This window comes from Adiantum capillus-veneris, chromosome 5 (assembly GCF_014529385.1).
Source record: "Adiantum capillus-veneris isolate H3 chromosome 5, ASM1452938v2, whole genome shotgun sequence".
NCBI classification, from domain to species: Eukaryota; Viridiplantae; Streptophyta; class Polypodiopsida; order Polypodiales; family Pteridaceae; genus Adiantum; species Adiantum capillus-veneris.
The window spans coordinates 142776928-142801271 of NC_140935.1; the positions used below are offsets into that span (position 1 = coordinate 142776928).

At 44.5% G+C, this 24344-nt stretch overlaps 1 protein-coding gene across 1 annotated transcript in view; it reads left to right on the plus strand.

The window, feature by feature from the left end:
* Positions 1–2539: 2539 nt before the first annotated feature.
* Positions 2540–24344, plus strand: part of LSM8 (Small nuclear ribonucleoprotein family protein) — a 51739-nt gene continuing 29934 nt past the window's right edge. The window contains exons 1-3 of the mRNA XM_086511778.1: positions 2540–2654; positions 2800–2840; positions 2950–3024. Coding sequence (XP_086367904.1) covers positions 2621–2654; positions 2800–2840; positions 2950–3024 — 150 coding nt within the window. The 5' untranslated portion in view covers positions 2540–2620. The remainder of the gene's footprint in view (positions 2655–2799; positions 2841–2949; positions 3025–24344) is intronic.

The window sequence follows — 24344 nt, forward strand, 5'->3', positions numbered from 1 at the left end:
AAGCATCATTAGTAGCTTGCTCATGAGCAAAATCAAAGTTATCAACATTAATTTCACTCTCTTTACTATTGTCAGCCATTCTAACAACTTTTAGGTGTACTTTGGCACTTCAAGCCCTAGTTGCTACTCCTCTTTACCCCTTTAGAAAAAGCACTCAAGCTACTATACCCGCGGCTCGAATACCATTAATTGCAAGGAATAGAAGAGAGGGTCTTTCGACACCAAAACATCACCGTCTCTTGTCAAGCTTCTAATAGCTCAATAGTGGTTAAGCCGTAGGCAAGCCCCGTAGGACTCCACTATTAAGACCATAGCTCTCGACGGTGATGCCCCGTTAACTGCACGAAGGCAGGCACACTGCAAGGCTGAAAAATCCCTATTCTACTTACTCACAGGCAATTAACAATACCAACCATTTGTAGCTAGCTTGAGGACCTCCCTTCTTGAGCAAGAAAAGAGAAACCTTGAGCTCTGATACCAATGTAACATTTAATGGCTTAATAACTTATGTGTAGCGGAAATTAGCATGAACATAGTGGGCATTTCATTAGAATAGATTTCTAATGAGAATTACAAGAGTGCTTGGGTGGAGAGAGCAACAAAAAGCATAACAACTAGTTAGATAGCATCGACAATACTTTCAAAAGAGAGAGAAATTAATCTATTGACAACAGTTGAGGACCGGATTTTCATGGAGCCGGTCCCCCCTCCAAAAGGCTTTGTATTATGGTTTCTCCCATCAAGAGAGACATTGTACAATACAATTCTTTGTGTTCCTTCAATACTAGCTAGTGCAATGAAGATGGAAACTTCATAGCAAAACACTTATCAAACACAACATCAATTCCCTCATGGTATCAGACCCAAGACCTCACAAACCTTCGAAGATGGTGAGAGCTAGCGGGGTATGAGAGTAGATTGAGAGGAAGAAGGAGTATTCTTATGAGAAAGATGTACATTTCCTCACATAATCATTCATATTAGCATAGCTTAGCTTAGTAATTAGCATGGTAGAGGAGATGAGCATGCATTGAAGTTTGGCTCTTGGTTGGATTTGCATCCACATGCCAAGAGAGTGTTGATGTAGGCTTCTATCTCACAAGCTTGGAGTAGGTGATGAGTTCTCCATTAAAGCTTGGGGAAGAGATAGTCTTCTCTTTCTTCACACATGAGCTTGTGTGAGTGTGTGTGTGATAATGCCTTGCAAAAATCAGCCCCCTCTCTCTCTTGGGCGAGCCCTCTTGCTAATTGCTCGTGCTGAAGCCTCATTGGCCCTCCCCAAGTCAAGCCAATTACAATTAAGCAGCATAAGTGATAGCCTTCTGACATGTGTCCCCCTTTCCCCTTTTGTGAGAGCTTTAGGTAATTAAATAATTAAACTAAACTCTCATTGGATCCCTTTGCCTCCTGGCCAATAGGAATCAGGCAAGCCATGGGGCTCCCGAATACTCATTGGACCCCTTGGGAGATTGCCCAATAGTCTTCTAGGAGACTTAATTCTCATTGTTTTCTTTTATTAAATGTTTTTAAATTAATTAAACTAGATTTACTCTAGCTTAATTCTTATTGGTCCACTTCAAGGGTCATCCAATAGAAATTGGGCACACCTTGTGGGCATCTGGCCTAGGGAGCTGACATGTGTCCCTCATTCCCTTTGTGTAAGGGAGCCTGTGTGTGTGTGTGTGTGTGTGTGGCTTTCTCTCTCTCATCCCCTACCTTTAGGGCTCGCCCCCTCCCATGTAGGGATGTGCAAAGACTTTTAGGGCACACACAAAGCATCCAATTTTCCCTAGGGTTGACCTTTGGACACAACCTTTAAATTTTGGAACCTTAGCATTTTGGAAGTCTTAATGGGCTGAACCTTAGGGTCTTTTTAGCCCATTGTTGCACATGGCTCTTTTGCAGATGGCCCCCCCTTTGGAAACCAAGACAATACGTAACTCTCTCTCTCTCTCTCTCTTTATATATATATATATATATATGAGAAATAAGAAAAAATTGCTTACGCTTGATTTAGAGTAGGATGGTTCCTCAATGTAGAGATTAAATGGCCGATATTACCAGGCTAAATGGAAATCTGCAAACAACTACCAAACGAGGTTAAGGAGTAGGGTTAAGAAGAATGATTAAGCTCCAACCTTTTGCTCGATTTATTTATCCCCTTTAGTAGCCCTTCGTTGTATAATCAGCCCTATGGGGCGCAACTTGCTTCTTCCCAATGCTCATCAAGTCATAAGCTGAGCTATTGTTGTTGCCTATCAATTGGTTCTACACATCCGCTCGTGTTCCACAACAAAAGCCGATGCGATAGCAATCACAACCAATAACCAACTGTGCTCCAAATCTATCAGAAAATGGACGACAAAGAGCAGTGCCTTTGTATCATCACTCAAACAGTTGTAAAGAAAGCCGTGAAATTGGACCATTTTAGATACAACTATAGAGGTAACCAATCATCAATTCTTTTTTAAAATTCGCCAATGCACTTTGTACTTGTTTCATTCAATGCTAGATGTTCGATGTCAATCTGCTCTCTAGATGTTCTATAGCAACGCCCACCAAGCAAGACTAGTTACAAGTAGAAGCCCTCTTCGAGCAATTTAAAGAGAACTCAACAGCAATGGCAACAACAGGACTGGAGTCGCTAGTCGACCGTATGTCCTCTCTCTCCTCTCTCTCTCTCGCACGCCCGTGCAGATGGCAGGCCTAGACGCCCCCCCGCTCTTCTCATTCTTTTTGCTTAAACAAGTGAAAGCTGAGGTAGTAGAATTGAACGAGCTCTTTGGTTTTTCGTTGCAGAAACAATATCCGTCATAACGAACGATGGCCGGAATATAGTGGTACGCGTGTATGTATACTTTTGCTCATGTTTCAGAAAAGTGAATGTGTACCGAGTGTTAGTTTGTGTGCATGCTCTGTGTTTATGTTTCTATCTCTGTTTATACACAGGGTGTACTTAAGGGCTTTGATCAGGCCACAAACCTCATTTTGGACGAGTCCCACGAGCGAGTTTACTCCACAAAGGTAAGCATCTTTCAATGATAACTGGTTTGTTAAATGTTGCCATTGCTTTGGAATGTCCACAGTCCGGAAGTAGAGCCCCCCAAAATGAATAAATTTAATCACATTGAACAAGCTTGAATTGAAGGGTGAAAGAACCTCAGAAGATGGAAGATGAAAGAGAGAAAGAATTAGTCAGGTTGCTAACTATAAACGGTGTCTACGAGTTGAGTTCTCATCGTCATTCTTTCCGTCCTATCCTTTAAACTTTCCTATAGCTTCCTAAGACCATACTCTACAGGAATCTAGCTTATTAATGAATTTTCAAGAGTTGAGCAAGTATGTCCCTACGATTTCACAAAATTGTCATTAATCGAAATCTTGGGAGATCCCACATGTGGAAAAGCAGGAGGAGGTGTACAGTGTGGTGTGGAACGCAGAGAGGAGGTTGCGGACTCGGGCATCAGGTCGATTCAGGCGAGGGAGACTGGCGGAGAGCAGGTGAGGAAGGGGCGAAGCTGTAGGAGAGCTGTGGAAGTCTAGTTTTTTTCATATTTACGCTGGCACCTCCTGAGCACCGGTAGTCCTTGGGTGAGGTGGTTATCCGAATGTATGTGACTATTCGAGTTCATCTGTCTGGGATTGACTCGTGCATGGGGTTTTTTGGGCTGGTGCCCACGCAAGGATTGGCTAAGAACCAAAAGATTGGAGCGGAATCCAGAAAGATTCCGCCTAATAAAAGCAAGAACCTACCAGTATGGACATAGTGTAGGGAGTAGGGCGATGGAATTAGGACTTTCTAGACAGATTCATGCTTATACCAATTGTGCACGGAAAGCATGGAATGATATCCTGTGTATGAAGGGCTTCTCATTGTGAACCAAAGAGTGACATTTCTAGTGTAATTGTGCAAATTGCTTTGAAAGTTATGGTTTTTGTCGATTATACTTAAGAATTTGTCGATACTAGTAGCTTTGAGACTTATTGATGAACCGTTGATGAAGCCATGTTGGTTGTTTACATGTGATGGTGTACGTAACTGCGAAAATCCTACAGAGTTTCCCCTAAAAACTAAGCAAAAACTCAAAAAATCTCACCAAATCTCATAATGACAGACACTCAGTGTCTCAGTAAACAGATCCACAAATTGGCATACATAGCACTGCCAAAAGCCTAGCAAAACAACTCACTCCTGATCGAGTGGCTCTATGGACGTGTACCTGTCCAAAAATGTTGCAAACCTGTAAATCTACTACCTGCAAGCTACCCCTACCTCAAGCGGTATCCACAAGATGCGTACATAGCATGAAACTGCACAAAATCGTGCTAAAAAAGCTCTCTAGAATGACCCACACAGTCAAACAATGCGCATAAAATCTCATTCGGATGTGAAAAAGAAAGAAGCAATGAAGACACTGGTGAGGAGAAGAGAAAGAAGAGAAGAGAAGAGGAGGGAGAGAGAGAGAGAGAGAGAGAGAGAGAGAGGGGGGGGGGGGGGCGCTTGCCCTAGCGGTGGTGTCGGGTCCCGGAAGCTATTGCCGCGACCTGCTTGTATCCCTTTGTCCTCGCCAATGCTTCCCCATCGGCCGCTGCCTTCTCCAATTTCTTTCACGTGCACTGACTTGCACTGTGCTTTCGCTATGCTGCTCGCCCAGCCGCTCTGCCTGCCTGCCATGGTGGTTTGCTGTTGTAGCTTGTCCTTGCCCTGGCCGCCTATTGCTGTGGCTTGTTCACCTATACAGCTGTCTCGCTCAGTTTTTGTCACTGATTTTGGTAAGGGGGCGCCTTTGTTTATGCCATGTCTCTTCATATTCCCCCCATTTTTGGGTCGTGCGGTATTTTTGGGGAGTCGGGGAGCCTATATAAAGAGAGTAGAGGGGTGTTCCCATTTTGTTAGATTGTGGTAGCACTGTATCGTCTCTTGTTCAAAGATTGCTCTGTCCGGCTTGTCCCATATCTCGGGAGATGATCAAGAAGGACGACTTGATTCGAGAATTGCAAGCACAAGTACAAATCATCAAGACCGAGCAATAGATTGTCAGGGAAGACCCCATAATAGAGATTTTACACAAGCATTGACTAACCAAGTGTTAAAGGTAACTCATCTAGCTTAGAGCATTTTGCAAATGAAGTCATATCAGTGGTCAAAGAGAAGGAAAGAGTGGAGAGGATCAAGAATGAAGTAAGGATTGTTGGGCTACCCCAGGCTGGGATAGCATTGTCGAGGAAATAAAGGATGATTATTGTCAAAGTCGACGATGGGGAAGCGTAGAGCAATGGGAAGATGTAACAGACTTGGACACTCCAAGTCAAGAATCAACCGGGACAGCACCAAATAACCACTTCAAAACAAGTCACAGATCACAATAGATGTACACTGGCCCGACGGAGTTGCGTGCCTAGAGATATTGGCCCCAAAGACTGGCGCCCCTTTCGGTATTTCTTTTTATATTAATAAGATCAAAGTACAAGAGAGTGGCTAGGGTTTCACACTCTGCGTCCAGATGCTCTGAGAAGTGAGGCCCTCACCACTAATTTAAAGATTACAAGGGATGCCCAAGAGCAAAGCCCCAAAAGCTGGAAAGCAAAAGCAGATTCTCTCTCTCAATGAGAGTCAGTAAAAAGTAAGTTCTCTTTTTTTCTCTCTTTCTCCCAAATCATAGCAAAAAGCTGAGATTTGCGTCGCTATTTTTTTTTTCACCTCCGTGATTTCCGAAAATTAGGGTTTGTGGCAGAAATTAGGGTTTGTAGGTTTTTTTAGGGTTTCTGTTGTCCGCCCGTCATCACTTTGTGACATACCCCCCTCTTGAAAGCATTGTAATCGACCACGATTATGCCTACAAAACTGACAAAAGCCATAAACCGTCTTAGTAGACACTGATTGTTAGTATCTACGTACTAGGGACACACATCTAGCACATGTACCAAATCGACAGTCACATCACACGACATCACCAGACATCATAGGACATCACATGACATTCAACATTCATTCGGATCTTAGACCATGATTTATTGGCAATGTAGCTAGCAATCACATCTAGGATTGGACCTCATCGATGTCCGATTGACTAACCCCTATTGCAACCATGTCTATTCGAGATCAAGTAGACCAAAATGTTGCAGTATTTCGTCTATCAGTTCCTGCACTCATAAGAAGTCAAGAACAAATCAGTATCATAATCAAGAATTCCATTTCATAAAGTCATCCAGCAGAATACTGTCATCTATCAGTATCCCTGAAGCTCAAAGAGACATCAGTGACTTTAGTATCAAAATCGAGGCATCTGTTGACAAGGGAGCGGAGTGACTCCCCTCTTGTGCATCCCACTGCACCAGATCTCCGGCCAAGCTGAATTCTGGGTTCCGTTTGGAGTAGACTATGCTAAACCAAAACATCGAGGTAAAGTTTCACAATCCGAGGAGTATCTGCTAGGTCCTCCTCCTCCATCCACTTCGCATCAAATGTAGGAAAGTTCTTGAACTTAACCAAGAACCGCCTTCGGACTTTACCTTTCTTCGTATCCGTATGTGCCAAAATCTGTTCAGGAACAAGGGTCTCCTCGTTTTCTTCCACTGCGGGTTGCTCATCAGGCTCCCCATCATCAGGCACATCACCCTTAACAGGTTTCAAGAGACTCACATGCAATGCATTGTGAATCCTCCAAGTATCTGGCAGTTTCAATCGGAAGGAGACATCATTTATCTTTTCAGTTATCTGGAAAGGTCCGTAGTATCGCATACTAAGCTTTGGAAAAAGCCTCTCCTTTCCCTTTTTCTTTCTTAGGCGTGCCTTCTCAAAAGTAAGAGCACCCAATCATCCTCCTTCAGTTTCCAATCGCGACGATGGCGATCTGCTGCCTTTTTCTGTCGTTCTTGAGACTCCTGCAAAGTCTCGCGAACCTTGGCAAAAGCCGTATCCAAATCTCGCGAATATTCATCCGCTTCAAATATCTAATCTTTCGTGCCACGGAAGGATGGAACCTTCGCAGCACTTTCAACAATCTCACATGGCGTCTTCCCCGTCGAAGAGTGTATCGTGTTATTGTAGGCAAATTCCACCAAAGGTAAGTTCTTTTTCCATCGAGTCTTCTAATCCGAGATACAAGACTTCAATAAATCTAAAATCACTGAATTGGCAATCTCAAATTGCCCGTCAGTCTGCAAGTGGAACGATGACGAGAACTGCAACTGCGTGCCAATGTTCTCCCAAATTGCCTTCCAAAACAAACTCATAAATCTGGGGTCTCTGTCAGAGACAATCGTCTCAGACGTGCCATGTAATCGGAAAATCATCGTGATGATTCTGTGTTCTCGGGAGATAAAAAATGAAATTCATTTCAATATTTTCCCAGGGGTGGGTGGGTATGGGTAAAGGCCGTAACAATTCCTGTGCCTTATGCCTGTCAAACTTGACCTTCTGGCATACTTCGCACAAACTCTTCCACATCCTTTTTGAGTCTCGGCCAAAAGAAGTATCTCTCTACCCCTTCATAGTGGTAGCAATGCCGCGGTGACGCGTAAAAGGTGGACAGTGGCATTCAGTCATAACCTTTGCCCTCAACGGTTGTGTAACGCACAACATAGTCTTTTTTCATCAAGTAACCTTCCCAAAGGGAGTATCCAACTACTGTCTCCCCATCCCGTTTCCGTGTGAAAATATCTGCAAAATCTGTGTCTGTGGCATATTGATCGACCATATCCTCGAAGCTCCTATGATGTATCGTGGAAATAGCCAGAACCAACGGCTTCCGAGACAAAGCATCTGCCACCACATTCTTCTATCCCTGCACGTGGACAATCTAGAAGTGAAACTGTGACAAGATGTTCGCCCACCGCATCTGCTTTTCCGAAAGCTGCTTCTGTGACAAGAAGTAGCGTAAACTCTGATGGTCTGTAAAGACAGTAAAATCCGCTCCGAGTAGGTAATGTCGCCACTGAGTAAGAGCATGGATAACCGCCAAAATCTCTCTCATATATTTGTGCTGTCATCTCCGGCCTAGAGAACAATCGGCTCTCATAAGCTATGACATGGCCTTCTTGCATCAAGACAGCACCCAGACTACGACCACAAGCATCACAATATACTTCAAATGACTTTTGCAAGTCCGGCAAAGTCAAAACAGGTCTTGTAGTCAATTTCTCTTTCAAGGTCTGAACGGCAGTCACCTCTGTGGATCCCCACGAAAAAGCCTAAAGGTACTCCTTTCTGTGTCAAGGTATGCAAAGGGGAAGCAAACTCTGCAAACTTTCGTATGAAGGCCTATAGTACGATCACAGTCCCAAGAAGCTTCTAACTTCATGGACATTCCTCAAATCGGGCCAATCACGGATAGTCTCTATCTTGGCGGGGTCCATTTGCACTCCTGCCTGCTGACACAATGTGTCTCAAAAAGTGTATCTCTGGTAGGAAAAATTCACTTTTCTTTGCATTAATCACTAACGTGTGATCTCGTAATGCCTGAAAGACTTGAAGCAGATGATCTTCGTGTTCTGCCTCATTCTTGGAGAAAACAATGATGTCGTCAAAGAAAGTGCCAACAAATAGCCTGTACTCTCGAAAAATCCTATTCATCATCCTGTTAAATATCGCAGGAGCATTGGTTAAGCCAAAAGGCATCACCAAAAACTCAAATAACCCAAAAGTCGTCCGAAAAGCTGTCTTGTAGACATCTCCTGGCGCTATCGTGATCTGATGATATCCACTCTTCACGTCAATCCTGCTAAAGCACGAGGATCCCTGTAACCTGTCGAGTATATCATCGATCCTAGGAATCGGAAATCTGTTCTTGATGGTGATTTCGTTAAGAGTGCTATAATCGATGCACATTCTCCGAGATCCGTCTTTCTTCAAAACCAACAACACTGGAGAGCAATACGGTGAAGTACTAGGCTGGACAAGACCCTTTTCCAAGAGGTCTTTCACTGGGTTCATAATCTTTTCATTCTGTACTCGGCTCACACGGTAAGGTGGCCGATTCGGTGGCGTGCTTCCAGGTATCAGATCAATGGTTTGATCTTCAGGCCCTCTGAAAAGCAATCGGCATGAGTGTGGAGAAAAATCTTGGCGTTCTTTTGATCACGTCAAAATATATTCAACCTTTATCCATCGTTCAGTTCTCTCCCAAAAGAACGAGTAAGAAACTGAAGTTCATCAAGTACAATCTCTAAGCCCTTCTTTTATCAAAGTCGCTTTCTCGGCCCGGTAGTCAACCACGGCGTAGTTGTGGTGGTACCAAGGGATTCCGAGTAGAACGTCACTCACGTGCCCTGAACACCCCTGTCATTGCAAACGAAGTTTGCCAATGCTCGGTGTAATGGCAACATCCGATCGGGGTGCCGGTCGAACTACCTCCGCCTGTGGCGTCAGTCTGTCGGGCGTAATTCCAAATCGAGCCGCCAATTCCAAGTGAAAAGAAGTTGGCCTTGGCTCCTTCAAAAGAGCTTCGCTATCCTTCACTTTGCCCCAAATGCGGCAAAGTTTGTACTTTCATTCATTAGATTCGGTGCAGGTTGCACGCCATGTGGTACCAATTCTGTTTTTCTATCTGCCTTTTCTGCCACGTTCCTCAGTTGCTCTCGAACTCTCAGGCCTGTCGTCGTTCTTATCATTATGTTCTTTCTGTGCCTTTTTAGGGCACTTCGCGGAGATATGTCCATGTTTCCCGCATCCAAAGCACTTCCCCTCTCTAATGAAGCGAGCTCTCTCCTCGGGAGTAAGCTTGGGTCGTGCATCCTTTTTCTCTGGGTTTCTCTTTTTCTTTCTACTTTCATTCCCAGAAGTCTGTTCGGCTCGTTGTGTCATGGCCTCATTTGTGGGGTAGGTCAGACTGCCAGAGTGAATGGCAAAGCCTCGCTTCACATGACTCATTAACTCCTGAATAGAAGCTGACTTCTGTTCCAAGCAGTGATCTCGGATCTCTGTAGGTAGACCCAAGGTAAACCGCTCAATCTGTTCTCTGAACGAGATCTTCTTGAATGAAGAGGCGGGTAGAAAAGAGCTCCAGAATCTTTCACAATAAGCATTGATTGTATCTTTCTTGGTCATCCGAAGATGGTTCCAAGTAGCTCGTATATCTCGTTCATATTCTTGTGTAACAGACTTGGACACTCCCAAGTGAAGAATCAATCGCGACAGCACCAAATAACCACTTCAAAACAATTCACAGATCACAATAGATTTGCTCTGGCGCGGTGGAGTTCCGTGCCTAGAGATATTGGCCCCAAAGACTGGCGCCCCTTTCGGTATTTCTTTTTGTATTAATCAATCATCAAAGTACAAGAGAGCGGTTAGGGTTTCACTCTCAGACTCTGCGTCCAGATGCTGTGAGAAGTGAGGCCCTCACCACTAATTTAAAGATTACAAGGGATGCCCAAAAGCAGAGCCCCAAAAGCTTCAAATCAAAAGCAACTGCTCTCTCTCTCTCTCTCACAGAGAGTCAAAACTTGAAAGCAAAAGCATTCTCTCTCTCTTTCTCATTGCATAGAGAAAAAGCAAGATTCGCGTCACTCATCATTAAAAAAAAAAAGACAAAAAATTATTTTTTTTTTTTTAGCCTCCGCGATTTCCAGAATTTTAGGGTTTTTGGTAGAAATTAGGGTTTGCAGGAATTTTAGGGTTTCTTGCAGAAATTAGGGTTTTTGCTGTCCGCCACGTCATCACTTTGTCACATACCCCCCTCTTGAAAGCATTGTAATCGACCTCGATTACGCCTGCAAAACTGACAAAAGCCATAAACCGTCTTAGCAGACACTGACTCTAGTACCTATGTACTAGGAACACACATCTAGCACATGTACAAAATCGACAGTCACATCACACGACATCACAGGACATCACCAGACATCACATGACATTCAACATTCATTCGGATCTTAGACCATGATTTATCGGCAATGTAGCTAGCAATCACATCTAGGTCCAATCGAGACCTCATCGATGTCCGATTGACTAACCCCTATTGCAACCATGTCTATTCGAGATCAATCGGACCAAAATGCTGCAGTCATTTCGGCTATCAGTTCCTGCACTCAAAAGAAGTCCAGAACAAATCAGTATCATTATCAGGAATTCCATTTCATAAAGTCATCTAGCAGAATACTGTCAGCTCTCAGTATCCCTGAAGCTCAAAGAGACATCAGTGACTTTAGTATCAAAATCAAGGCATCTGTTGACAAGGGAGTAGAGTGACTCCCCTCTTGTGCATCCCACTGCACTAGATCTCCGGCCAAGCTGAATTTTGGGTTCCGTTTGGAGTAGACTATACTAAACCAAAACATCGAGGTAAAGTTTCACAATCCGAGGAGTATCTGCTAGGTCCTCCTCCTCCATCCACTTCGCATCAAATGCAGGAAAGTTCTTGAACTTAACCAAGAACCGCCTTCGGACTTTACCTTTCTTCGTATCGTTATGTGCTAAAATCTGTTCAGGAACAAGGATCTCCTCATTTTCTTCCACTTCGGGTTGCTCATCAGGCTCCCCATCATCAGGCATATCACCCTTAACAGGTTTCAAGAGATTCACATGCAATGCATTGTGAATCCTCCAAGTATCTGGCAGTTTCAATCAGAAGGAGACATCATTTATCTTGTCAGTGATCTGGAAAGGTCCGTAGTATTGCATACTAAGCTTTGGAAAAAGCCTCTCCTTTCCCTTTTTCTTTCGTAGGCGTGCCTTCTCAAAACATAAGAGCACCCAATCATCCTCCTTCAATTTCAAGTCGCGACGATGGCGATCCGTTGCCTTTTTCTGTCGTTCTTGAGACTCCTGCAAAGTCTCGCGAACCTTGCAAAAGCCGTATCCAAATGTCGCGAATATTCATCCGCTTCCAATATCTAATCTTTCGTGCTCAGGAAGGATGGAACCTTCGCAGCACTTTCAACAATCTCACATGGCGTCTTCCCCGTCGAAGAGTGTATCATGTTATTGTAGGCAAATTCCACCAAAGGTAAGTTCTTTTCCCATTGAGTCTTCTGATGCGAGATACAAGACTTCAATAAATCTAAAACCACTGAATTGGCAATCTCAGATTGCCCGTCAGTGTGCAAGTGGAACGATGACGAGAACTGCAACCGTGTGCCAATGTTCTCCCAAATTGCCTTCCAAAACAAACTCATAAATCTGGGGTCTCTGTCGGAGACAATCGTCTCAGACGTGCCATGTAATCGGAAAATCGTCGTGATCATTCTGTGTAATCGGGAGATCAAAAATGAAATCCATTTCAATACTTTCCCAGGGGCGGGTGGGTATGGGTAAAAGGGTGTAACAATCCCTGTGCCTTATGCGTGTCAAACTTGACCTTCTGGCATACTGCGCACAACTCTTCCACGTCCTTTTTCAGTCACGGTCAAAAGAAGTATCTCTCTACCCCTTTCATGGTGGTAGCAATGCCGTGGTGACCCGTAAAAGGTGGACAGTGGCATTCTGTCATAACCTTTTCCCTCAACGGTTGTGTAACGCACAACATAGTCTTTTTCATCAAGTAGCCTTCCCGAAGGGAGTATCCAGCTACTGTCTCCCCATCTGTATCCGTGTGAAAATATTTGCAAAATCTGTATCTGTGGCATATTGATCGACCATATCCTCGAAGCTCCTACGATGTATCGCGGAAATAGCCAGAACCAACGGTTTCCGAGACAAACCATCTGCCACCACATTCTTCTGTCCCTGCACATGGACAATCTAGAAGTGAAACTGTGACAAGATGTTCGCCCACCGCATCTGCTTTTCCGAAAGCTGCTTTTGTGACAAGAAGTAGCGCAAACTCTGATGGTTTGTAAAGACAGTAAAATCCGCTCCGAGTAGGTAATGTTGCCACTGAGTAAGAGCATGGATCACTGCCAAAATCTCTTTCTCATATATTTGTGCTGTCATCTCCGGCCTAGAGAACAATCGGCTCTCGTAAGCAATGACATGGCCTTCTTGCATCAAGACCGCACCCAGACTACGACCACAAGCATCACAATATACTTCAAATGACTTCTGCAAGTCCGGCAAAGTCAAAATAGGTCTCGTAGTCAATTTCTCTTTCAATGTCCGAAAGGCAGTCACCTCTGTGGGTCCCCACGAAAAAGCCTAAAGGTACTCCTTTCTGTGTCAAGGTATGCAAAGGGGAATACGAACACAGTCCCAAGAAGCTTCTAACTTCATGGACATTCCTCAAATCGGGCCAATCACGGATAGTCTCTATCTTGGCTGGGTCCATTTTCACTCCTGCTGCTGACACAATGTGTCCCAAAAAGTGTATCTCTGGTAGGAAAAATTCACTTTTCTTTGCATTAATCACTAACGTGTGATCTCGTAATGCCTGAAAGACTTGAAGCAGATGATCTCTGTTTTCTGCCTCATTCTTGGAGAAAACAATGATATCATCAAAGAAAGTGCCAACAAATAGCCTGTACTCTCGAAAAATCCTGTCCATCATCCGATTAAATGTCGCAGGAGCATTGGTTAAACCAAAAGGCATCACCAAAAAACTCAAATAACCCAAAAGTCGTCCGAAAAGCTGTCTTGTAGACGTCTTCCGGCGCGATTCGGATCTGATGATATCCACTCTTCAAGTCAATCCTGCTAAAGCACGAGGATCCCTGTAACCTGTCGAGTATATCATTTATCCTAGGAATCGGAAATCTGTTCTTGATGATGATTTCGTTAAGAGTGCTATAATCGATGCACATTCTCCAAGATCCGTCTTTCTTCAAAACCAACAACACTGGAGAGCAATACGGTGAAGTACTAGGCTGGACAAGACCCTTTTCCAAGAGGTCTTTCATTGGGTTCATAATCTTTCCATTCTGTACTCGGCTCACACGGTAAGGTGGCCGATTCGGTGGCGTGCTTCTAGGTATCAGATCAATGGTTTGATCTTCAGGCCCTCTGAAAAGCAATCGGCATGAGTGTGGAGAAAAATCTTGGCGTTCTTTTGATCACGTCAAAATATATTCAACCTTTATCCATCGTTTAGTTCTCTCCCAAAAGAATGAGTAAGAAACTGAAGTTCATCAAGTACAATCTCTAAGCCCTTCATTTATCAAAGTCGCTTTCTCGGCTCGGTAGTCAACCACGGCGTAGTTGTGGTGGTACCAAGGGATTCCGAGTAGAACGTCACTCACGTGCCCTGAACACCCCTGTCATTGCAAACGAAGTTTGCCAATGCTCGGTGTAATGGAAACATCCCATCGGGGTGCCAGTCGAACTACCTCCGCCTGTGGCGTCAGTCTGTCGGGCGTAATTCCAAATCGAGCCGCCAATTCCAAGTGAAAAGAAGTTGGCCGTGGCTCCTGCAAAAGAGCTTCCTGATCCTTCACTTTGCCCCAAAAAAGCGGCAACGTTTGTACTTTCATTCATTTAATTCGGTTCAGGTCCTACGCCATGTGGTACCGATTCTGCTTTTCTATCTGCCTTTTCTGCCACGTTTCTCAACTGCTCTCGTTCTCTCAGGCCTGTTGTCGTCTTTATCATTCTGTTCTTTTTGTGCCTTTTTAGGGCACTTCGCGGAGATATGTCCCTGTTCCCCGCATCCAAAGCACTTCCCCTCTCTGATGAAGCGAGCTCTCTCCTCAGGAGTAAGATTGGGTCGTGCATCCTTTTTCTCTGGGTTGCTCTTTTTCTTTCTACTTTCATTCCTAGAAGTCTGTTCGGCTCGTTGTGTAATGGCCTCATCTGTGGGGTAGGTCAGACTGCCAGAGTGAATGGCAAAGCCCCGCTTCGCATGACTCATCAACTCCTGAATAGAAGCTGACTTCTGTTCCAAGTAGGGATCTCGGATCTCTGTAGGTAGACCCAAGGTAAACCACTCAATCTCTTCTCTGAACGAGATCTTCTTGAATGAAGAGTCGGGTAGAAAAGAGCTCCAGAATCTTTCACAATAAGCATTGATTGTATCTTTCTTGGTCATCCGAAGATGGTTCCAAGCAGCGTGTATATCTCGTTCATATTCTTGCGTCAACCAAGAAGAAATAAAAAGCTTCTTAAATTTCAGCCATTTAATTGGCGCAATCTTGTTTAAAAGAAGTGTGGACCACCAAGTACGAGCATTCCTCTTAAAGCAAGAGGCAGCTCTCCGAATTTTGGACTGCTCTGAATAGCGTCCTCCTGCGAAAGCGATGTCAAACTGCTGTATAAAAGACAAAGCCTTCGAAGCATCTGAGTATCCTGAAAAAGTATCAAACTTGATCGAGTGGCCACCTTCCTTAAACTCTCGGACTTTCTTGCTTTTATCTTCGAGAAAGTCATATTGGTTAGCTTGTAAAAAAAATTCTTCTTGTTCGCATAAAAGTTTCTGTCATCGGAATCTGAGCTGTCTATAGACGAGTCCTCAGTAGAACTGTCAGTCTCCCGGCGAGATGTAGCCTTCTTTGCCTTTTTCTTGCTCTTTCCGAAGCTTTGTTTCTTGCTTCGCTTTTTGCTTTTTCTGTCTTCTTCGCTCGAGTCTGAAGAGCTAGAAGAACTGTCAGAAGAAGAAGAAGAACTGGGTAAGCCTTCAAACTTGACATGCTTCTTCTGTTTCTTTGCCTTGTCGAATGTCGACCGACGACCCAAATATCCCGGGAAGTTAGTGCCTTTCTTCTGCTTTTTGCCGTGCTTTTTGTCTTTCTTTTGCACTTTGAAAAGCTGAGCAATGCGTGCATCAACCACGTTCTCTAGTTCCTTCTCCGTATATTTCTTGGAGGCAGAAGGTTTCTTGAGAGCGGGTTTCGGGAGTGGTGTTGTGGTTCTCTGCCACTCCGTCTGTACCTCTTCCAAAGAGGTATGGTTCATATATTTTGCCATCTTCGGGTCCTTGGCAAAATTGAGCATCATCTTTGTTGCATCGCCAATCAATTGACGACGCTCCATCTCTTGCTGCTCCGCCTGAGTAGGCCTAGGCGGGCCATACTCCGTGCCGGAATCTTCGTTGTGATCCCTGCTCGCATCTCCAGATGCAGAGGGAGTCGACTGATCATTGCCTGAAGCCATAGGTGCCGCGGAAAAAAAATTGGGGATCGGATTTCCCGTAGAAGAGAAATTGGCCGTGCTCTGATACCACTGTAACAGACTTGGACACTCCAAGTCAAGAATCAACCGCGACAGCACCAAATAACCACTTGAAAACAAGTCACAGATCACAATAGATGTACACTGGCCCGACGGAGTTCCGTGCCTAGAGATATTGGCCCTCAAAGACTGGCGCCCCTTTCGGTATTTCTTTTTATATTAATAAGATCAAAGTACAAGAGAGTGGCTAGGGTTTCACTCTCAGACTCTGCGTCCAGATGCTCTGAGAAGTGAGGTCCTCACCACTAATTTAAAGATTACACGGGATGCCCAAAAGCAGAGCCCCAAAAGCTGGAAAGCAAAAGCAGATTCTCTCTCTCTCAATGAGAGTCAGTAAAAAGCAAGTTCTCTTTTTTTTTCTCTTTCGCCCCTTTCGGTATTTCTTTTTGTATTAATCTGTGTTCAAAGTACAAGAGAGTAGGTAGGCGCTCACTCTCAGACTTTGCGTCCAGATGCTCTGCAGAGTGGGAGCCTTTCCTACATATTTAAATGTTTACAAGGGATGCCAAAAGCAGAGCCTAAAAGCTTCAAAAGCTTGGGTATTTTAAAAGCCTCTAAAAAATAAAGCTCTCTCTCATAGGCTTTGCAAAAATAAAGCAAAGCATTCTCTTGCCAATTGCGTAGGTTGAAAAGCTCTCCCAAAAACTGACGTTGTTGTTCGTACATCGCTGCCACGTGTCAGCACGTTTTTCTTGCTGCAAAACCCGGCACTTTTTGCGGGCCTGTCTGTACACTGCACGGCATTTTCCTGGACAGCCAGCATACACGGCCAGCAGAGAGCGTATGTGTGTTGTGGGCACGCCATGTCACCAGTTTGTGACATACCCTCCTCTTGAAAGCATTGTAATCGCCCTCGATTACGCCTTCAAAACAGACAGAAGCCATAAACTGTCTTAGCAGACACTGAATGATAGTACCGATACACTAGGAACACACATCTAGCAGATGTACCAATCGACAATCACATCACATGACATCAGAGGACATCACTAGACATCACAGGACATCACATGGCAAATCACATTCAACATTCATTCGGATCTCAGACCACGATTTACCGGCAATGCAATTAGCAATCGCATTTATATCCACTCAGGACCTCATAGATTCCCGATTGACTAATCCCTATTGCAACTGTGTCTACCGAGATCATTCAGACCAAAATGTTGCAGTCATTTCGTCTATTAGTTCCTGCACTTAAAACAAGTCAAGAACAAGTCTGTTTCATATTCGGGAATTCCATTTCATAAAGTCATTACAACAGAATACTGTCAGCTCTCAATATCCTTGAAGCTCAAAGAGACATCAGTGACTCTACTATCAAAAACTCGTGGCATCTGTTGACAAAGGAGCAGAGTAACTCCCCTCTTGTGCATACCCACTGCATCAGATTTCCGGCCAAGCTGAATTTGGGGTGTAACAGACTTGGACACTCCAAGTCAAGAATCTACCGCGACACCACAAATAATCACTTCACAACAATTCACAGGTCACAATTGATTCAACACTGGCCCCGCAGAGTTCCATGCCTAGAGATATTAGCCCCAAAGACTGGCGCCCCTTTCGGTATTTCTTTTTATATTAATCTGTGTTCAAAGTACAAGAGTGCAGGCAGGCGCTCACACTTAGACTTTGCGTCCAGATGCTCTTAGTTGTGAGAGGCCTACCCATATATTTAAATGTTTACAAGGGATGCCCCAAAAGCTGGTAAAAATCAAAGCTTGGGTATTTTTAAAAACCCTCATAAAATAAAGCAAAGGCTCTTTCTCTCTCTTTCTCTTATGCTTTAATAAAATAAAGCAACTTTCAAATTTGCGTGAGATTTGCAGCTGCGTAGCCAAAAGCTGGCTTTTCTGCTGCTGTAGAATCCGCTGGCGTCCATACAGCCTGCCATGTGGCAATCCGTACAGCCTTCCGCAAATAGCGCCTCATTTCCGGTGTGTTGACCGTACGGCAGTGCCACGTCATCATTTCAACATGTTTTTCCCTGGGACTGTCCATGCCAAATGGGGAAAGGTGTGTGTGTGTGTACACTGGTTGCCACGTCGCCAGCTTGAAAGCATTGTAATCGCCCTCGATTACGCTTGCAAAGCACACAGAAGCTATAAACCGTCTTAGCAGACACTGATTGTTAGTACCGATGCACTAGGAACACACATCTAGCACATGTACCAATCGACAGTCACATCACACGACATCATATGACATCCCTTGACATCACAGGACATCACATGACAAATCACATTCAACATTCATTCGGATCTTAGACCATGATTTATCAGCAATGCAGTTAGCAATCGCATCTTGATCCACTCAGAACCTAATAGATGCCCGATTGACTAACCCCTATTGCAACCATGTCTATTCGAGATCATTCAGACCAAAATGTTGCAATCATTTTGTCTATCAGTTCTTCCACTTAAAAGCAAGTCAGGAACAAATCAGTTTCATATTCGGGAAATTCATTTTATAAAGCATACAGCAGAATACTGTCAGCTCTCAATATCCCTGAAGCTCAAAGAGACATCAGTCACTCTGGTATTCTAAAATCAAGGCATCTATTGACAAAGGAGCGGAGTAGCTCCCCTCTTGTGCAACCCACTGCACCAGATCTCCGGCCAAGCTGAATTCGGGGTTCCATTTGGAGTAGACTATGCTAAACCAAAAGCTTCAAGGTAAAGGTTCACAATCTAAGGAGTATCTGCTAGGTCCTCCTCCTCCATCCACTTCGCATCCAATGCAGGATAGTTCTTGAATTTAACCAAGAACCTCCTTCTTACTTTACCCTTATTCTTTCTGTCCTTATGTGCCAAAATCTGTTCAGGAACAAGCATCTCCTCATTTTCTTCCACTTCGGTTTGCTCATCAGGCTCCCCATCTTTGGGCACATCACCTTTAATAGGTTTCAAGAGACTCACATGAAATGCATTGTGAATCCTCCAAGTGTCAGGCAGTTTCGGTCGGAAGGAGACATCATTGATCTTTTCGGAGATCTGGAAAGGTCCGTAGTATCGCATACTAAGCTTTGGAACATTCCCTTCTTCTTTCTCAGGCGTCCCTTCTCAAAACGTAAGAGCACCCAATCATCCTCCTTCAATTTCAAATCGCGACGATGGCGATCTGCTGCCTGTTTTTGCCTTTCTTGAGATTTTTGCAAAGCCTCGCAGACCTTGGCAAAAGCCATGTCCAAGTCGCGCGTGTACTCATCGGCTTCAAAAATCTTATCTTTTGTGCTTAGGAAGGGTGGAACCTTTGCAGCACCTTCAATAATCTCAAATGGCGCCTTCCCCGTCGAAGAGTGTATCGTGTTGTTGTAGGCAAATTCTGTCACAAAGTGATGACGTGGCGGACAGCAGAAACCCTAATTTCTGCCAAAAGCCCTAAAATTCCTGCAAACCCTAATTTTTGCCAAAAACCCTAAATTCCGGAAATCGCGGAGGCGGATTATTATTATTATTATTATTATTTTTTTTTTTGGAAAATGATGAGCGACGCGAATTTTGCTTTTGCTTTTTAAAAAAAAAAAAAAGAGAAAAGACTCTCTAAGAGAGAGAGAGAGAACTGATGCTTTTGATTTTAAAAGCTTTTGGGGCTCTGCCTTTGGGCATCCCTTGTAACCTTTAAATTAGTGGTGAGGGCCTCACTTCTCAGAGCATCTGGACGCAGAGTCTGAGAGTGAAACCCTAACCGCTCTCTTGTACTTTGATGATTGATGAATACAAAAAGAAATACCGAAAGGGGCGCCAGTCTTTGGGGCCAATATATCTAGGCACGGAACTCCGCCGGGCCAGTGCAAATCTATTGTGATCTGTGAATTGTTTTGAAGTGGTTATTTGGTGCTGTCGCGGTTGATTCTTGACTTGGAGTGTCCAAGTTTGTTACAGTGGTATCAGAGCACGGCCGATTTCTCTTCTACGGGAAATCCGATCCCCGAATTTTTTTTTCCGCGGCACCTATGGCTTCAAGCAATGATCAGTCGACTCCCTCTGCATCTGGAGATGCGGGCTGGGATCACAACGAAGATTCAGGCAGAGAGTATGGCCCGCCTTGGCCTACTTAGGCGGAGCGGCGAGAGATAGAGCGTCGCCAGTTGATCAGCGATGCAACAAAGATGATGCTCAATTTTGCCAAGGACCCGAAGATGGCAAAATATATGAACCAGACCTCTTTGAAAGAGGTACAGATGGAGTGGCAGAGAACCACAACACCACTCCCGAAACCCGCTCTCAAGAAACCTTCTGCCTCCAAGAAATATACGGAGAAGGAATTGGAGAATGTGGTTGATGCACGGATTGCTCAGCTTTTCGACGTGCAAAAGAAAGGCAAAAAGCACGGCAAAAAGCAGAACAAAGGTACTGACTTCCCGGGATATTTGGGTCGTCGGTCGATATTCGACAAAGCAAAGAAACTGAAGAAGCGCGTCAAGTTTGAAGGCATACCCAGTTCTTCTTCTTCTTCTGACAGTTATTCTAGCTCTTCAGACTCGAGCGAAGAAGACAGAAAAAGCAAAAAGCGAAGCAAGGAAGCAACGCTTTGGAAAGGGCAAGAGAAAGGCAAAGAAGGCTAAATCTCGCCCAGAGACTCACAGTTCTACTGAGGTCTCGTCTACAGACAGCTCAGATTCCGATGACGGAAAGTTTTATGCGAACAAGAAGAATTTTTACAAAGCCAACTAGTATGACTTTCTCGAAGATAAAAGCAAGAAAGTCCGAGAGTTTAAGGAAGGTGGCCACTCGATCAAGTTTGATACTTTTCAGGATACTCAGATGCTTCGAAGGCTTTGTCTTTTATACAGCAGTTTGACATCGCTTTCGCGGGAGGACGCTATTCAGAGCACTCCAAGATTCGGAGAGCTGCCTCTTACTTTAAGGGGAATGCTCGTACTTGGTGGTCCACGCTTCTATTAAGCAAGACTGTGCCAGTTACATGGCTGAAATTCAAGAGGCTTTTAATTTCTTCTTGGTTGACTCAAGAGTTTGAGCGAGATATACGAGCTGCTTGGAACCATCTCCGGATGACCAAGAGCGATACAGTGAATTCTTATTGTGAAAGATTCTGGAGCTCTTTTCTACCCGCCTTTTCATTCAAGAAGATCTCGTTCAGAGAACAGATTGAGCGGTTTACCTTGAGTCTACCTACAGAGATCCGAGATCACTACTTGGAACAGAAGTCAGCTTCTATTCAGGAGTTGATGAGTCATGCAAAGCGGGGCTTTGCCATTCACTCTGGTAGTTTGACCTACCCCACAGATAAGGCCATGACACAACGAGCCGAACAGACTTCTGGGAATGAAAGTAGAATGAAAAAGAGCAACCTAGAGAAAAAAAGGATACACGACCCAAGCTTACTCCTAAGGAGAGAGCTCGCTTCATGAGAGAGGGGAAGTGCTTTGGATGCGGGGAACATGGACATATCTCCGTAGAGTGCCCTGATAAGGCACAGAAAGAACAAAATGATAAAGACGACGACAGGCCTAAGAGTTCGAGAGCAGCTGAGGAATGTGGCAGAAAAGGCAGATAGAAAAGCAGAACTGGTACCACATGGCATGGGACTTGCACCGAATCAAATGAATGAAAGTACAAACTTTGCCGCTTTTTTTTGGGGCAAAGTGAAGGATCAGGAAGCTCTTTTGAAGGAGCCAAGGCCAACTTCTTTTCACTTGGAATTGGCGGCTTGATTTGGAACTACGCCCGACAGACTGACGCCACAGGCGGAGGTAGTTTGGCTGGCACCCGGATGGGATGTTGCCATTACACCGAGCATTGGCAAACTTCGTTTGCAATGACAGGGGTGTTCAGGGCACGTGAGTGACGTTCTACTCGGGATCCCTTGGTACCACAAGAACTACGCCGTGGTTGACTACCGGGCCGAGAAAGCGACTTTGATAAATGAAGGGCTTAGAGATTGTACTTGATGAACTTCAGTTTTCTTACTCATTCTTTTGGGAGAACTGAACGATGGATAAAGGTTGAATATGTTTTGACCTGAAGAAAAGAACGCCAAGATTTTTTTTTCTCCACGCTCATGCCGATTGCTTTTGAGAGGGCCTGAAGATCATACCATTGATCTGATATCTGGAAGCACGCCACCGAATCGGCCACCTTATCGTGTGAGCCGAGTACAGAATGAAAAGATTATGAACTCAGTGAAAGACCTCTTGGAAAAGGGTCTTGTCCAGCCTAGTACTTCACCGTATTGCTCTCCAGTGTTGTTGGTTTTGAAGAAAGACGGATCTTGGAGAATGTGCATCGATTATAGCACTCTCAACGAAATCACCATCAAGAACAAATTTCCGATTCCTAGGATCGATGATATACTCGACAGGTTATAGGGATCCTCGTGCTTTAGCAGGATTGACTTGAAGAGTGGATATCATCAGATCCGAATCGCGCCGGAAGACGTCTACAAGACAGCTTTTCGGACGACTTTTGGGTTATTTGAGTTTTTTGGTGATGCCTTTTGGTTTAACCAATGCTCCTGCGACATTTAACCGGATGATGGACAGGATTTTTCGAGAGTAGAGGCTATTTGTTGGCACTTTCTTTGACGACATCATTGTTTTCTCGAAGAATGAGGCAGAACACAGAGATCATCTGCTTCAAGTCTTTCAGGCATTACGAGATCACACATTAGTGATTAATGCTAAGAAAAGTGAATTTTTCCTACCAGAGATACACTTTTTGGGACACATTGTGTCAACAGCAGGAGTGCAAATGAACCCGGCCAAGATAGAGACTATCCGTGATTGGCCCGATTTGAGGAATTTCCATGAAGTTAGAAGCTTCTTGGGACTGTGTTCGTACTACAGGCGGTTCATACGAAAGTTTGCAGAGCTTGCTTCCCCTTTGCCTACCTTGACACAGAAAGGAGTACCTTTTTCGTGGGGACCCACAGAGGTGACTGCCTTTCGGACATTGAAAGAGAAATTCACTACGGGACCTATTTTGACTTTGCCGGACTTGCAGAAGTCATTTGAAGTATATTGTGATGCTTGTGGTCGTAGTTTGGGTGCGGTCTTGATGCAAGAAGGCCATGTCATAGCTTACGAGAGCTGTTTGTTCTCTAGGCCGGAGATGACAGCACAGATCTATGGGAAAGAGCTTTTGGCGGTTATCCACGCTCTTACTCAGTGGCGGCATTACCTACTCGGAGCGGATTTTATTGTCTTTACAGACCATCAGAGTTTGCGCTACTTCTTGTCACAGAAGCAGCTTTCGGAAAAGCAGATGCGGTGGGTCAACATCTTGTCACAGTTCCACTTCCAGATTGTCCATGTGCAGGGACAGAAGAATGTGGTGGCAGATGCTTTGTCTCGGAAACCGTTGGTTCTGGCTATTTCCGCGATACATCATAGGAGCTTCGAGGATATGGTCGATCAGTGTGCCACAGATACAGATTTTGCAGATATTTTCACACGGATACGGAATGGGGAGACAGTAGCTGGATACTCGCTTCGGGAAGGCTACTTGATGAAAAAGACTATGTTGTGCGTTACACAGCCGTTGAGGAAAAAGGTTATGACTGATTGCCACTGTCCACCTTTTATGGGTCACCGCGGCATTGCTACCACCATGAAAGGGGTAGAGAGAGATTTCTTTTGGCGGAGACTGAAGAAGGATATGGAAGAGTTTGTGCGCAGTTGCTTGGTATGCCAGAAGGTCAAGTTTGACAGGCATAAGGCACAGGGATTGTTACAGCCTTTACCCATACCCACCCGCCCCTGGGAAAATATTGAAATGGATTTCATTTTTTTTTATTTCCCGAGAATACAGAATGATCACGATGATTGGCAATTTGGGAGAACATTGGCACGTGGTTGCAGTTCTCGTCATCGTTTCACTTGCAGACTGACGGGCAATCTGAGATTCCCAATTCAGTGATTTTAGATTTATTGAAGTCTTGTATCTCGCATCAGAAGACTCAATGGGAAAAGAACTTACCTTTGGTGGAATTTGCCTACAATAACATGATACACTCTTCGACGGGGAAGATGCCATGTGAGATTGTTGAAACTGCTGCGAAGGTTCCATCCTTCCTGAGCACGAAAGATTAGAAATTTGAAGCGGATGAATATTCGCGAGATTTGGATACGGCTTTTGCCAAGGTTCGCGAGACTTTGCAGGAGTCTCAAGAACGACAGAAAAAGGCAGCGGATCGCCATCGTCGCGATTGGAAACTGAAGGAGGATGATTGGGTGCTCTTACTTTTGAGAAGGCACGCCTAAGAAAGAAAAAGGGAAAGGAGAGGCTTTTTCCAAAGCTTAGTATGTGATACTACGGACCTTTCCAGATTACTGACAAGATAAATG